This window comes from Phaethon aethereus, assembly GCF_964289735.1.
Source record: "Phaethon aethereus genome assembly, chromosome: 19".
Lineage (NCBI taxonomy): Eukaryota > Metazoa > Chordata > Aves > Phaethontiformes > Phaethontidae > Phaethon > Phaethon aethereus.
In genome coordinates, this window is record NC_138595.1 from 2,760,006 (window position 1) to 2,777,190 (window position 17,185).

General features: G+C 36.0%; 1 protein-coding gene across 1 annotated transcript in view; it reads right to left on the reverse strand.

Annotated features, from left to right (window-relative positions):
• USP32 (ubiquitin specific peptidase 32) overlaps window positions 1-17,185 on the reverse strand; it is a gene marked incomplete at both ends in the record, with an annotated part of 76,134 nt that overhangs the window by 43,491 nt on the left and 15,458 nt on the right. The window contains 4 exons of the mRNA XM_082008464.1: window positions 174-333; window positions 3,598-3,716; window positions 4,313-4,418; window positions 10,198-10,325. Of these exons, the coding sequence (XP_081864590.1) occupies window positions 174-333; window positions 3,598-3,716; window positions 4,313-4,418; window positions 10,198-10,325 (513 nt within the window). The remainder of the gene's footprint in view (window positions 1-173; window positions 334-3,597; window positions 3,717-4,312; window positions 4,419-10,197; window positions 10,326-17,185) is intronic.

Genomic DNA, 17,185 nt, shown 5'->3' on the forward strand with positions numbered 1-17,185 from the left:
ACAAAAAGCAGAGAACAAATTAGCATGGTGAAGAAATTTATCTTGCTGAACAGAACTGCATGTATCTCATCGGGGTTGTGAGATCTAATGAACAACTACGGCAAGGCAACAGTTTGTTTCTGTGAACACTGAAACAGTTTTAAAAACTGCACATAATAAACACGTTTACTTACAGTGTGTGACTCCAGCCAGGGTTTGATAGAAGGTAGGGGTATCACTATCGTCAGTGAGTGTCACATATACACCTCCAGACAGCAGCCAACGGGAAAACGTGAAAGCATCTTTGTTGTGCAACAGCCAAACCCTGAACTTCTCATAGTTTACCTTTTCACCCTGTAAGAAAAAGAAGAAAATGTGAGCTGTTTATCTCTGCTTTCTCAGTACCAGTAGACAGGAACCATCCAGCTGTATGAACAAGAATTGGGTCAATCTCCTATAAAAAAAAGAACTAAAATAATTTTTTTCTTTGGAGCCATGCCTGCTTTTTTCATTTCATTCTGAAATATAGCACCGCTAGGGAAAGTATACTCCTCAGCGCTCTCTGCATTTCAACCACCTACTCAATGTGGCCTTTGGAAAGTCACTTACTCTGAACCTCAGGTTAAAGGGATTAGAAGAAAAATGGTTACTTACAACTCAAAATAACAGAAGTTATTTTTATTAATTTATTATGATAGATAAGAGCTCTTATGTGCCAAATAACAGGTGTTATAAAATCATAAACATTCTGTTATATCTGCACAACTATACAAACATTTAATACAGAAAAATTAGATTTGAGAGTAACTAATAGTATGATTAATCATGTCAATTTTTTGCCTCTATTGACCAAAACCCACTTTGGAGCACACATGTAAACATAACATTCACAATATCTCCTAACTCAGTCTCTCTTGCTGGATGTCTCATGGAACTTCCTGTTCGGAATACATAAAAGCTATAGATTGACAGAGTTTAGATGCTGGAGAGGCTGTTTAAAATAATTAGTTGAACGCTTTCCAAGCTGTGGCCATGAAATCATAGGGATCAGCAGACTAATTTCTACAGGACTCACAAAACTAACTAAAATAAAAGCAAACCTATTATCAGTAGACAAACTCATTATATGGAGATCCTGATCTCCACGGGAAATAAACAGGGGTCTACAATGTGAAAGACGTTTCAAGTCACTGATTATTTAAACTTCCCTAATACCGCAGACCATTAAACTTCACTGAATTACACCTCCACAGAATGCAACCATTTGCATTTGGCCACTGACTACCTGCAACTGCCAACTGCAGAAAATTGAAAATTTACTACCTTTTGCCAGATTGCTCATATGGTTAATCACCATCACTGCTAAAACATTTGCTTCATATTCCAATTTTAATGCATTATTTCAGGATTCAGATACTCATTCTTTTTATGCCGCTTTTTCCTAGACGAGTGTTATATTTTTTCGTCCAACCAATACATGCAGAAACACTCCAATACTTAACAGCTACTATCATAGACTTCCACATGGTTATAATTCAAGGAAGTCAAGACGCTACATTGCTATTCCATCACCAGTTTAATCTGTATATATCCACACTACTGACTGACAGCATGGTCCTAACCTTCCTCTTACCAACAATGTTCCTGATCCTTCATCCCTTCATCTTTTGTGACCGCAGTCACATTAGTGCAATCATGTGGCAAAACACATCTAGCTGAAAAATAACGTACAGGATTAGGAGCTACAGAAAAAGGGCTTACTTCTCAGCCACATCAGTTTCCCAATCCAATTCATCAAGGCACCACATAAATACTTGAGCCAGCACAAAGGTAGGAGAATGAATGGCAGTCAGGAAAAGGGTAACTCAACAACATGGACTTTGCAGGATTTAAGCCATTATGGAACCACTTGCTTCAGCAAAGAAACCTCTACTGCTAAATTAACAGAGAAGAAAAAAGCAGCCCATAATTATTTTTTTTTAATTTCTCTAGCAGTTTGGAGCAGACACAAGATCACTTTCTTACTACCTGTTCCACTCTACTTTCCCTCTACTTTTTGCACTGCTTTCTGTAAACACAGCAAGAGCTGTGTCACATTTCACTAAGATTCTGCATTGTTGCAATTGATTAAAGGAAGGAGAAGGAAGAAGAGGGACAGGAAAACTTTGGACAGGGGAAAAAAGCATGTGAAGCAAGTAATATTTACAGCTGAGCCATGATGGAACTTGAGCAACTACAGCAATACAGGTACCACTGAATTTGTTTCCTGTATTTCAGAAACAAGAGTGAGGAAAACTCAGATATATTTTAGAGTTTATATTTCTAGATGACTACATGCAATAATTCCGAAGAACAGAAGTACTTAAACATCATCCTTAAAAGCATAAACTCATCCACCATACAGCAGGAAGGAAGACTCACAGCAGGAACATTAAACTTTCTCACTCTCCAGCAATGACCTAGTATGATTAACAGGCCAGTAAATCCTGCTGAGTGGGTTATTACACTATTTTCATTTTAAAAGAAAAATCAATATAAAGTATTTTCTTAAACAGGAAAATGGTATGAAGCCAGACTGATACTTCTCTTCCTGCAAGTCTTCATAAAGTATTTCTGGATTTCTTGGACAGTGGGCAATTAACTTTTAGGGTATAATTCATCACACCATATTGATGGAAAATTATAAATAGGAAATACTGAAGTGGGTCAGCTGCAGAAATTGGAATGCATATGATTTATGATCTGAGCCAAGAATGAAGAACGTAACTGTTGCCTACAAAGCCAACATGACACCACGGCCGGGTTAAACGAGTCTGCCTCAGCCAAAGCCCACAACCAAAGTTACCTTCAATACAGTACAATGAAATTTAAGGTAATTAAGTAAGCTGATATCCACAAATAAGGCTCCTAGTCAATGAGTTCTTCAGTGGAATGTATAATGACAACTATATCTCTAGTCCTCTGATAACAAACGAAGCAACCAAAGCACAAAAACCTGACAAATCATCAGGATCACTAGTGCCAAAGCACCTGTGAACATTTAAAAGTAACAATAGCCTGTTTTAGAGGAGGACTTCAGCAAGCTTCATAAAGATTACATCTCTCAAACAACCTAAAGCATAAATAAATGCTGTAGCTCCTGGCAGGCACAATGAGACAAAAGTAATACTATGAAACTATTATTTTTAAGCAACCACTGCTGGCAGGCATTTTTAAATCCAGGATGCAGATTTTCTTTCCCCTCGCAGATTTGTGTTCTAGATTTCTTCCCCGATTGCAATAAAATGTCCACAGTAATGAATACATTTCCACTAGCAATATTAGTATTTAAATGTACTTGATAACGTGATTATCCTTGGCAAATGGTATCTTTCAAACTCGCACATTAAGTAAAGCAGCATGGAGAATGACTATGTTTACATGCCAAACTGCTATTCACATCAGTACAATTTACATGTAATTTCACAACATAAAAAAACTATGAGCTTTTACCCAATTTAAACAAGGTCAATTTGTTCCCATACTTACATGAGCATGTATATGTCAGAGAAAAAGAAACTATCCAATGTAATTATCACTTTTTTATAAAAGCAATAGGATAAAACCTGTATGAAATACCTCAGAGAAACATTTCTTGAGTGACTCCGGGACTTTCCCATCAACCACATGCAGCATCTTCTCCATCTCTTCACGGACAACATAACTCCCAGATTCATTAGAAAAGAGACTGAAAATATCTGAGGAAGTAGAGATATGTTTAAGCAACTCTGGTAGTTATATTTTTCTAATATTGTTTACAACAAGAATGCCAAAGGCTGTGTAACAACTAAAGGACTAAAAACCTACACTGATTCAATTTCAATATAGCTCAACAAGGTTTAGGTCAAGAAGTATCTCCTTTTTCTTTTACCATTGTCCACTAATCAAAAAGAAAATAAATACTACCAAGTCATATTAACAAGGAAGAGAAAACAGCAGAAGTCAGTAGGCAGATGCTTTCACTTGTTTTGAAAAATATCAATGCCGTCCTCCTTCCTTCCTTCCTCTGCCCACATACAGTGATCAACAATCTTTCCGTAGGATCCTAACATTTACGTTCGTGATGACTATCAAATATTTCATTATGGCGAGTATAAAAAACAAAAATACATTGAATTTCAAAATATACAGTTTAAAATGTCTAAAAAATACAAACTTTATTGGCAAATGTATGCCCTGGTTACATATAAAAATAGGGACTTCGTATACCACAATTTATGTTTGCTTTACATAAGTGTATTTTACGCTCACTATCCTCTATCCTGTTGTTACTGTTGTAAGTAACATTACTTACATTTTGCTTTCTCTTCCTCTCTGCCTCTTGTAAGTAGAACTAATCCGACTATCAAGTTATTGAAGTGCAGCCCTTTGGATATTCCTCCAAATGAACAGTAGATAACCTGTAAGAATAAAACAGAGAAGTTAACCAAAATGTTAACAGAGAGAACAGAGGTGTCAGAACTAAAAGCAACAACTTATACTGAGGCTCCGTCTTACGTGGTTTTTAGGCTAGTCACCTCACGTTCAGCTGAACAGACTTCTAATATTAATTCTGTTACACTTTTGTAGCTCTTCTGTACCTATAAAATAGCCTTCCCAGGATCTTTTATTTAGTGGAACACAGGTACTTTTCATGAACAGCAATATTAAAAAAAGGAGTTAGAATCCTCCAATGAAGACAGCTTCTTGCATGCTCACTGGTGCTATTTCCCCAGACTTCTTTATCAAGGTAATGAAAATGAAATCTCCTCCAGACTAGGCTTTGATAGTCTCAAAGACAACACAAGGTTGTTGGAGCACCAAGTGTTTCATTGCCCCAATCACAGGAGATGCACTTCCAGTAAGCCATCAAAAACTACTGCTTTGAAAAGATGTGACACACAAAAAAACCCAACCTTCCACCAACTGTACCCCAACTATCTTAACACTGCAACTGTTGCTACAATGACCATTCCGGTTTAGTACTCTGCTCTAACAATAGTATTTAAGTATTTCTTCCAATAGAAAGCACTAGAAATCACAACTTCTATTCAGAAGTTACTCAAAGATTGAAAGTGGCCAGCAGGAACAATGCGGTCAATGGAAGGGGGCTGCAGCATTTACCTTTCACATGGAAAGTCTGTACACCGCAGCTTAACTTACTCAACGGCATCTCAACAGTGATTCAACGCTGATATATGAGATACGAAGGAAGTAAGTCATTTTTTAGGACAAACAGCAACTGCTTTTAGTAAACAAGAATTATGTACTCGCTTACTGCAAAATACTACTTCACTTTGCCTCTAATACTACAGAGTGCAAATTAAAATATGTACGCTGTACTGCTCTTCAAATATGGACTTCTCCTTTAATCCCAAATCTATTCCTACAAGCCCCAGTACTTTATCAGTATCAGAAGTCAGAAATCTGTATTGGGTATTAGAATTTAAAGCAGTCAGAACTTATAAATTACTCTTACATAGAAGAATTATTTCAGTGTCTATGTCTTTTAGTTTTGTTTTCTTATAGATATCACACTGAGCATCCAATCATAAAGAGATAGTATTAAGTCTAGCTGATGGGGAACTATTACTGTGAAAACCAGAACAAAGTGACTTGTCACTGATCATGGTTTCGATAGTAGACTTATTTGCTGAACTTGTTTATTTTGATGTGGTTTCCATCTCAAGTAAAAATTAAGCCAGGACTGGGAGTGACCAAACAAAACCAGCCATGGACCTGTCAAGGGCACTGGATAGATTTGGCTAAGCCATGCAGTGCTGTAGTGGCAAAAAGAAAAGGAAATACCTAAGACAGACTAGCTACATTAGATTTACTACTGTAACTGCCCTTCATGCTTTGTGTAGAACAAGGTGTGGAAACTATACCACCATTGCCTTCCCAGCAGTAGGAAGCAGACTAGCAGAATTCATTTGCAGAATGTGTTTAGATGACTTCTGAAGAACTATTAGGCAACAAGGTAGTAAAAAATTCCAAATTTTTGTACCCCTCTACTATCACAGTTATTACCAGACATAATGCTGAAGCAGACGGATTCCCTGAAGACACTTACCTCACTATAGTTCTGTTTTACCTTCAGTAAATCCTCTCCTTGTCCACACATCAAGCTATCACTTTTCATTGTTATCCACTTAAGACTATTAAAAGATGTCTAAAGGCAAGTAAATGTAAATGAGGCCAATAATTCAGAAGGATCTAATTCTACATAAAACATTTAGGTAGAACCTGCAGTTTCACTCCACTATAAGACATAGCACTACCCAAATACACTAACTTCCCATAGGGTGCTCAGATCATCCTCTTCTATTACTAAAGGTTAATCCATTTACAAATCCTTGAAGGGCTAAATTATTAAAACTAAATGTGTGCTCTGTTTGGACATAATGATTGTATATGCTTCATGGACAATGTCAGGGCAGACATTTGAATTCCACACTTTCTACTTCTAATCATTCTGATTTCACAAGATGCCTTCAAGGCTACACTGCGTATGTAAGCAATTTACCCTTATATTATATTGAAATAATTACTTTTTAAAAAATACGCAGTTAGCTCTGCTGAACACTATAGTTTAAGTCTTAATATAACTATTTTTGATCAAAAAAACCCAACTAAGAGCACTAACAAGAAAAGAATTATTACATTTCAGATTAACAGTACTTTCATGACAAAAAAAAAAACCAAACACAAATGAGAAATCACTGGATTTCTTTCACAAATTTTAATAAAAGATGATATTTTCTTTACACTTTATTCTCCATCACTCAAATTTAACCTTTTTGTGCTTTCAGACTTGTTAAGAACAGCTACTTTATAAATTACCTCAAATAAAGCTGTCTCCTGCCTTTATCCAAGAGCATATTTCTAATTCATACCCATTTCTGAGTTTTTCCACTCACTTCTGTGGAACTTTGTACATCTCAATTCTTGTATCAGTTGAATGCCAAATATTACATCTATATAGTATTATTTCAACATAACACATTGATTTCAAGATATAAACACAGAAAAGGAATCCTATGGATACTGTCCAATGTATTAGTATTTAACATATGTAATTACAGCCATCGGCAGCTGGCATTACTTTGAGTTTTGCTGCTTAATCATTTTTTGGGAAGAGTTTATAAATGCTGAATAGTAATATAACAATATATAACAGAAATTAGTTTGCACTTCTCAGGAACGAGCTCCACAATTTTTCACATTACTGTGCTATTTGGAAAACTTCTTCTAATAAGATGCACCATCAAAATACGATGCGATTTTGTATTTTCCAAAATTATTTAATACTGTTGCAGTTTTACTTAAAATAGCCACACCCAGACAGTATCATAGCAATTTACACTTCAGAATGTAAAACTTACTATAATTACATGGTACATAGTCATATTTTTTTTTTAATAAATTTTAACTCTGACATGTTATGTTTCATGGATAACTGAAGAATATAACAATATGGATCCTTTTCTGTTAAAAAAAGTCTCAGTCTATACAAACAGCTCCCTTGAGGTCCAAATCCCTGGCCCTATGTCCATACACTCCAGCAAGTCTGCTGTAAGAGTAAGAGAGGATGCTCAATGCATTCTTTAGGCTCCTTTATCTAGAGAGTATAAAATGTCCTGGATTCTTTCCTGATTTTATCCTTATGACTCCTTTTCTCTCTCAGTCCTTGAGAAGTTGGTGTTCTTGTTCTTTTGGCAGCCCCCTCAATGTGGCCTTCATGTCTCTGTTAGCAACATCCCTCTTCTCTTTGCATTACTTGGACTGCAGTTTATTAACCAATCAGTCACATTTGGAGAAAAAGATGCACTGACATTTAACTGCTTAATAAGTATCACAGAATACTGTGTATAAACCATCTCACAGTCATAATATATGTAGGTATATATAAAAGGTATAATCTAATTAGTCATTGAAATGACTACACGGGCTGAAATTAGGGGGGCCTTTCTCAACATTCTTTTCTTCCTCAGTATAAAATACAAAGCTACTTAAAACACTTTCTTGAAATATTATCAGCATTCCGTCCTTCCACCTCTTCTGAGCAATACTTTTTCTATCAAGGTGCCCACAACTGCATACAGTAATTGCATTACTTCCTTAGATTTAAAAATAAATGTTGCGTTCATACACCTCGCCACCTGATGAGCTTTCCTGCAGTTAAAACAAAGCAGACACAGCGCATCTCTTAATTTCATTTTATTAATATCTTCAACTTCATTTTTCTAAGAGATCCTTCAGAACATTACTTTCCTCAACATTTTAAAAATGTTTTGTGCGCATGACAATCATGCAAATTGTTTGACCAAAGTTCCACTGGCTTTAGTTCTCCGTTTTATGTCCCTGCTGCAAAACTCTGTGTTTTTAATTTAATGAATTCCTGAAGGCCTATCATTACTCAGACATGAAAAACTATTATTCAAAACATGCAGAGAAGAGAGCCCAGCAATCTGAGGCTCTAAATGATCAATTTTAATGACTGAAAGGCTGAAAACTCAGAACAAGGTTTTAAGCTCCCTAATGACTTTGCCTGCCTTTCCACATCCTGAAGCCAGGAATTAAAAAGCATCCCTTTACAGTATGAGCAGAATCAAATCCAAATTTTGTCCAAATTTACAGTATTCAAGCTCACAGCTATGACTGCATTGCCTGCATACAAATGCTAGAAGTACACAGTAATTTGTATTAAAACTTTGAGATGTCGATGTGCCAGTTTTGATCAGGTGACATCAAAAAACAATTGATTCTTCCATTAATTTTATTTCACCAACTGGAAACCAAGAACTGCAGTATAACCATAACGAGTGTTAAAAGAGAGAATAATCACCAAAACTGTGTCTAAGGACAAATTTTTAAAAAAATAAAGTAGAAGGTAGCCAGCAGACATTTGAAAACCCAGAGTCTCCATTTGTGACCACAAGTTTACTTAATTCAAATCAGCAATTTAATTCTTAATACTGGCATAAAAGGGATAAAAAAGTACAAGTTAATTCAATGTAAAATTCTCAACATTTTATATTGTTTTAAACCCATCATATACAGTGTAGGATACATTTTTTGTTTAATCTTATGGGCTACTAACAGCCAAAGCATGCAGACAACATATACAGAAATTAATACTGAAGACATGCTTTAAGCTATGGGCAAATCATACACTTTCTTTTAATTTGATAGTGCTAACACACAATGCAATTTTTCCTGTTAAGTGCTTGAATACCCACATAAAAATCAAACTGTTAACTATTACAGAAGCAAGTAATATCATCCTCTTTGTCAACACTTAAGAAAAACAAAAACAAAACAAAACAAAAAAAGAGGGAAGATTAAGCTTAGGAAAAAAAAAGTAACTCTACCGCAGTGTTAAACCTTCTGCAATGCACACTTCACTACTCACATTATTATCTAAATAAAACTGGAAGACTTGTATGCAGCCTGTGAGGTCAATAACACTGAAGATACCAGAAACAGAAACTGTGATTAGAAATGACATGGAGCAAGATATCATTTGAAAGGTCTGGCTAATCTTTTTCTTCTCTATCAACAATATTCTAATTTCTCTCTCAAGACAGGACCAACACTATGAAAGAAAACAGAATTTTTAAACATGCATGTGTACAGGATGGTATTACTGTTTTTAGATATATATATATACACACAATATTTATATCAATGTAGTGTATTTTGATTCTGGCTATTTTTCCATTCATTTATGCATCTATTATACATAAAATTATTTTTAAGAGCTTACAAGGATTAATCTGCACTTCAGAATACAAAATAAAAGCCAATGGAATCTCAGAGAAACCAACAGCAAGTACATCTGCAAACTAAATAAAATCCTCTGTTATAATGGCTACGTCTACGTATAGTGTTAAAGATTCCCAACCTTTTACTTCCCCAAATGCACATCTGCACATTCAGGTTTACTTCCAAGTCATCTACCGCCTATTAACTGTGTTGGAATCAGTAGCTCAGTCAAGCACACATCAGTGACAATCCATGATCCAAGTCTGGAACATTATCTTCAGACAGAGAACATACGTTGTGATATTGTATGAAAAATGGAAAGAAACTGAATTATGTCATGTATCTATATAGGCATATTTGTTGCGCGCATCTATAGGTGTACATTATCAACTGCATATGCCTCCCCAGAAAATCAGCAAGTTCATAGATTACCTCAGCAACTTTTGGAGGGACTCCATCACCAAGAACTTCCCTGATGAAGCACTGTTGAGTCATATAATATGAAAGTCCACAAGTTCTCTTGAAAGCATCTTTCAGTCGCTTTAGCTCTATGTCTGTAACTGTGTTCAGTGAGACGAGAGGAGAAAAAAAAGATTTGGTCAATAAGGACTCTCAAAATGCTACACACCTTACATTTACCTTTACAACAGAAAGATAGGGAGAAATTAAATGCTTGATTTCACCTAAAAAGTGGGAAAATCCGACTACTGGAAAATGAGATCTAATAATCTAATCTTCACCCCCTGAAATGAAGTAGACTTACAGTTAACATCAATGATTACAACAGTTCACTGTCTAAGTTTTCTCTGACTACCATAGTATATTATAATTTGTTGTAAATTAAGCACCATTATTGCCACACGAAAGGAAAATAAGCTAGCCTTATGATCAATTTTACATTGCATGTAAGCCAGAGAAATTATCTGTAACCAACAGTGGTGAATATTAAGAGCAGCTCCAGCAGCATGTTTCAAGCAGTTTCATCTAGCAACCAGTCTATTTTTTCTGTATTAAAAAAAAATAAATGTAATAACCACTTACATGCTCATAAGACAGTACAACGAAGCATGAATTTAACAGAAATACTACAGTTAAACTTTGGACTAAACAGAATTCTTCACCTAAGATTTTCTTGCACAGTCAAAATCTGATTGCCAGCTAAAACCTGTTCAAACTCATTCACAATTTGTAAACGTGAAGAGTTTGATGACATCCCGTTTATACTTGCACGTGAACTTCCTGAAAAGCAGTTCCTGCGTTCAGATTTTACAAGCATAAAGCAACTTTCTAACAAAGTGTTTAAGAAGTGAAGTATCTCACTGAACAAAACAAGTCCTTTGTCAAAAATCACGCTGCAGAGAATAACACACCATGACCTGGATCACATGGAAGCTACCACGTACTGCAGAAAGAGCTATTTGCCATCTAGAAGCTGAAAAAAATGATGCTGTACGTGATAGCTATTTCACTATATTTATAGCAAGGCATTTTCCCTCCCCTGATATAACATGCCAGACAGAAACAACACTGACATGGCCAAAAGCTTGTCAAGCTTTTTGTCAATCAAAATAAAACAGAACACTTGAGAGCTTAATCCAGGACTCTCTTTAAAACTTCCATATTTCAATTAACTCATTCATCAAAAGAAAAATGACTCCTGAAAAGTAAATCACATTGAAACGTTTCTCCCCAATTTTAATTCTAATCAACACTGAAACAGACTAGTGACTTCATTTAACAATTTTGTATAAAAACAGAAACTGGGTCATGTTTCTTTTCAAATTTTATTATAGGTTCTGGGTACTTTTGACCAGAAAAAATTTCAGAGGATCTAAGAAATAAACCTAAAAGGTGACCCAGACAGCATTGGTGCTATCAATTAACATGAATTTGGCAAAAGACATGCTCAAGTTATCATAATCATATATCTTGTTTTAATTTTTATATTCTTTTGTATATCTTTATTTTATATATCTTTAATGATATGGCAGAAGAATGTTGGTATAATAGTGTTACCTGGCTTATATGGGGTTTTCACTATTTCATATTAACATTTGGCCACAGAGTCATTTTCTTTGTGTCTTCACATGTGATGCTTTAACGAAAGCTCAAACACTGTTACGCACACCAGTTAAAGTTTTCTTCCAAGATTTTCCCTAACTAACCGGAAACAGATTCTCAGATACGGTATTTACAACCTTAAGTGACATTCTCCACGCTCCCCAGTTCTTCTGAATTACGGAAATAGGAAGCAAAATAAAGATTCTGCAAAGAAACCGACCCTCACGCCTCAGCCTTTCCTCCAAACGTGCAAGAAATTAACAGAAGTGCTTCACATCAGAAGGATGCTTTGCTTCATCTCCTCCACACCTCTTATGCACAACGTAACTACTGCAAATTTTCAGCCAACAGGAACAACTCCCCACCACATTAATGAGTAAAAGCTTGGGATTTTTAACAGGACATAAAAAGGGGAAGTTACGGGCTTCATTATTTTGTCAAGGTAAAGCAAACAACCTAGATCCTAGACAAAAACGTAGCAACAGTTCTTCAATGAAAATAATTTATTGTATTTTTTTTTTATATGCATGACCACACATAAACTTGTAAGAAAAATAGACTCTGCATTCTGGATTTTTCCCCCACTCAGTTAATGTTTTTGAACTCCTCACCAGTTAATCCAATTTGGTTTGTGGTCATTTGGCAAAAAAGTGTATACACACACAAAGTGTTAACTAACCAGGTGGTTAGGCTTTACACATATATTTTAAGGGACTTGCAAGTAAACTTAATTATTGCTTACTGCAAAAATAAGGTTGAAACATACACAACATATACAGCCACTTAAGCACTGTGTCGTTATCGACGTTTTCAGATTTAGTTTCCTGGCTGCATAAAAAATCCAAATAATTTTGATAAATTATGAGGGAGGTTTTTTTCCCCCCAGCATTCATTCAAAACTACAGATTTTGTGTTCCTTGATCCAATTCCTTAAAGTTTCTCCCCAGCATGGCAGCACAGTAGGGAGGAGCGAAGGAGGCTTCGTATGAACTCGGCTGCACAGTGGCACAGCGCTGCATTCCTGCTACGCCGACAATCCCTGCAATTTCTGGGCAGAGCAGTTTCACACAACTCCGGTTACCTTCCAGCTGTCGTCACTGCTGAGCCCACTTACTGCAAAAGCACTTCTCAATAGGAACATGAGTACAGTCTTGCTGCGTTATACTCGTGCACTATTTTCTTGCAGGAATTAATTAAAAGAAATACAACAGCCCATAGCCATGTAAAACTTCCAATTACTGTTTTAATAGAAAATAATATACATCCAATGAATGTGAACTGACTATATGTAATAGGCTAGAATATAAAGTGATTTTAGTCAGTAAAGTACTTTCACAATCATAAAAAGTACTGGCCATTCCTTTAGGAGACTTACCTGTATTAACAGAACGTAAAGCAATTTATAATCTGACAACCTTAACTGCAGACCATATTAGTACTCCAGAGATATTTTATGTATCACCTCATGTCCCTAAGTGCACAAAACAAGTTACATATTTCTAGGAATCACCAAAATGCAACCACCTCCCTGGTGACAGAACTGCATAGCGCAGTATTTCTTGTGCTAAACTCTGATGTAAAAGAGCAGTGAATTAATTTAACCTTGGCAGAGTTGCTGCTTTGCAATTTCGCAGGACAGAGAATGCCTCTAACTCTAAGCAAATAGGTCTCACTAACACAAGTTAATACAACAAGCACAGCAATGAACTTAGGCCAACTACATCTTGGAGATACACAGTACGCCCAAGAACCCTGCATGCAGCAGTTATTGGTACCTTCTTGAGCACCCACAACTGCCAAGAGTATATTTCAGGCAGTGTTCAGGAATAGGAAAATCCCATACATACATACCTACCATGAAACACAGAAGTGACTGGGGTCCTACCAAAGGATGGGTTGGTGAGCAGAAGATTGGGAAGAAAACTAGCCAACTGATACTACCAACACCTTCAAAAAGACTGTCAGTATATCATTTAATAGTAGATAGTTGATACTGCTAGTCCATGTTACATTTCAAAAGCAATTTTACTGGTAGAGACCACACAATATTATTGTTTGCACGCAGAAACTACAAAACAGGTCATGGAATTACAGGAAAGGTCATTACTTCCATTCTTTCCCCAGGACACATTAAAATGACAGGTCCTGGCCATTTAAAATCACCTGCAAAGCTTTGTAAAAATAGGTTCATTATACATTTAGATCCAGGCACATGAAACTACTACTGAAATGAGCAGAATTTAAATCAAAGATATTATCAATGTTTACGATGAGTCTGGAAGACAATTAAGTATTTGAATACAAAATCCCAACACCACAGTACCAATTATTCAACATCAAGATAGAACATGATGGTGTGTTGAAAGGAAATAAAACTAAGTCTTAAATTATGAGAGTAACATTTCCAGAAGCAATACATCTATTACTATAATAATATTAAAAATTAGAACCCTTACATACCCACAAGCAACCTTTTTTCCCTCTCAATTCTACAAGTCCTATGCAGCAATCATCATAGACCATGGAGGTATTTTTAATCCCACCCTTAGACATAAATGTAGTTAACAACCCTATTTCCTACACTGACTTAAGTTCCTCCATTAAGTGTATTCACTTTTTCCAAAGTCACAGTCTTACCAAACACTTTCAGGAGACAGCTGTCTACAGCACCTAAGAAAAGACCATTCACAGGCTGCTTTCGTTAGACAGACACTACGCTATCGGATACACTGCTGCTGCATTCATAACTTGACAGTGAAAAACAGAACACGTAAGACTTCCCAAAATAAGTTTATGGTAGTCAACACAGCAAAAAACATCTCCACATCGCTCCTACCAATAACAGGTGGCACAACCACCTCAATATTAGGGCAGAGAAAGCAATGCAATTGGAATTGGAACTGCAAACCTAATTCTTTACACCTCAAGACTATAGAAGCTAACTTTTTATTGTGAGGCTCTAATTCAAAATAATTAAAAAAAATTTCAGTAGCTAGATACTGTACTCTAATTCTTAAAATTGTATCTGCCTGCTTCCAGAAAACACCACTGAAACAAATGGTCTTTTCCACAAAAGGAAAAGTCACAGACTACGTCATTCTGTCTAGGCCACTTTTACCAATACAAACCTCCCCAACGCTACTTTGGCTGGGTTTTTTCCAATAAAGTTAAAGACAGTTTAACAGAAGATTAGTGCTGCTTCCAACTCTCCAGGGAATATTCAAGCTCCAGTTTGTTTAATAAAGTTTAAATGAAACCATGCAACCTCAGCTTAAAATGTCACCGCAACTTACGGTAATTGTAACAAATGTTCAGCTCGTTCAACTGCCAAGGATATTTTTAGTCTAATAGCGTTACTTAAACTTAATACTGTTTATATGGATTTACGACTCTATTTTTTTAAACTCACATCTGCCCAGGTAATGATTTGTGCAGTGCCTTCCAAAACAATCCCGTGCTGGAAACCAGCCTCTTTCCACTGCTTTCACTACGCATATTTATCAACAAGTCATCCTGGAGTTTTCCTTTCAGAATAAAACTGTATCTGAAGCTCAAACTATGCAAGCCTCGATGCCCAACTCCAGACTTAAACTTTGTTTTGCCACCCCCATAAAACTGACCTGAATTTCAAAAGGGATCCCCACCAGCTGTGTCACATATAGGGAGCTGCAGGCAATCTGTCTCAGAAAAAAATAGGTTACATTTATGTAGAAGCCTCATGTCAGATACCCACGTTCTGGACATTAGATATAACAGGAAAAAGGAAAGCAGAAAACACAGCTGAAGTTACTCCCTTCATCCTACTTAAAACTCACAGGGATGCATAAAATCACGGTTAATCATCTGAAGTACTTACTGTCTAATACTCAAATTCTGTAACATTTACATCTGCTCTATCAACTACTCTTAAATTTCAAGTCTGTTTTGTATAAAAATTGTAGTCCAATAACATAAATTATTGCTTTATGTATATCACAATTTCTCTTCAGACAGTAGATACTATTCTTTTTGCTTACCTTTAGATGTACCTTAAGTTCTGTTTAATTAAACTAAGGTGGAGGAATCAATCCTTACAGTGGAGCTTTGGCAAGTTTTGCAGACACATTTTCTATTAATTTTTGAAATTTTTTCTTTCCACATCCTGTAGCACTAATCCCACCCCCACCTTCTTGTCTTTACCTTGGAAGGTTTTAAAATGCATTGTGAGTAATGTACAGTTCAACGTACAGCACAACCTCTGTCACTTCAAGACAAAGGTCATACTGAAAAGCACAGGACAACTTTATACAGCAAACATCTGTGCAAAACTCACAAAGATGGGAAGCAAATACCCGTCTCAGCAAAAGTTTCTCTGCTGTTACAAGACTGGTAGTGAAATTCATTACGAACTTTTGCTTGTTCACTTCCTGTCTTGGAAAAAGAGATAGAAGAAAACGGTTATAACAAATCCAATTCTTCACTAATAGAAGAGCCGACATTGCATATTCTATCATACTTCCTTAGACACTATGGAATCTAAGCTAAAGTTTGCACAAATTACTTCAATAGTATGTTTTATTCAAACACTGTAAGAAAGTCGTTAAAGTCTGCCTTTATTTTTATTTTTTTTAAAGATGCTACACTAGGAACACAACTGATGTCATGAATGTAAGAACTGCCATGCACCATAGTCTCTGCTTGGCACCAGAAACTAAACTTCCACCTAAAGCAAGAACTAACAGAGTAACTTATCTTCCCATCTTTCAGCAGATGGCTGGTCTCCAAAACCCTTGCAAAGAAGTTTAAAGATTTACAGATGCATTGAAGAGAAGCAACACCAAAATTTACAAGCAAGCACTGCTACTTAAGATGCAACAGTTCACATGTGAATGCTAAGCATTGTAAGAAACAAATATTCATTTTGAAGGGAGCCTGTCTAAAGGTTAAAAGAAGTGGTTAGTCAGGCTTAAAGGATTTATCACAGCTTATATAACATAATGACTATATACCTTGCCTATGACATGTGCAATGAGAGTGAGCACAGTAAATGCATTTTAAATTCCCATTTAATATTTATTAGGAAATTCAGACCATCCACAAAAAGTACCTTCCTTTACAATGCTTCTTTCCCTACCCTTCAAAATCCAAGCACCATTATGTAAAATGCTGTGGTGATACAGAATAAGATACAAAGTGCAGTTTTCAAAAGCATACATTTGCCTGTTGCAGTAAAGGACAAGAATAAAAGCATAGCATTTGAACTCTTAATACTGCCCAAGACATTCAGGCAACAGACCCTGAACCTCTCCGTGACTTAGTTTTCTCGACATTAAAATGAATATAAATTCTAGTCAACATCAGACAGATGTTTAATAAATGA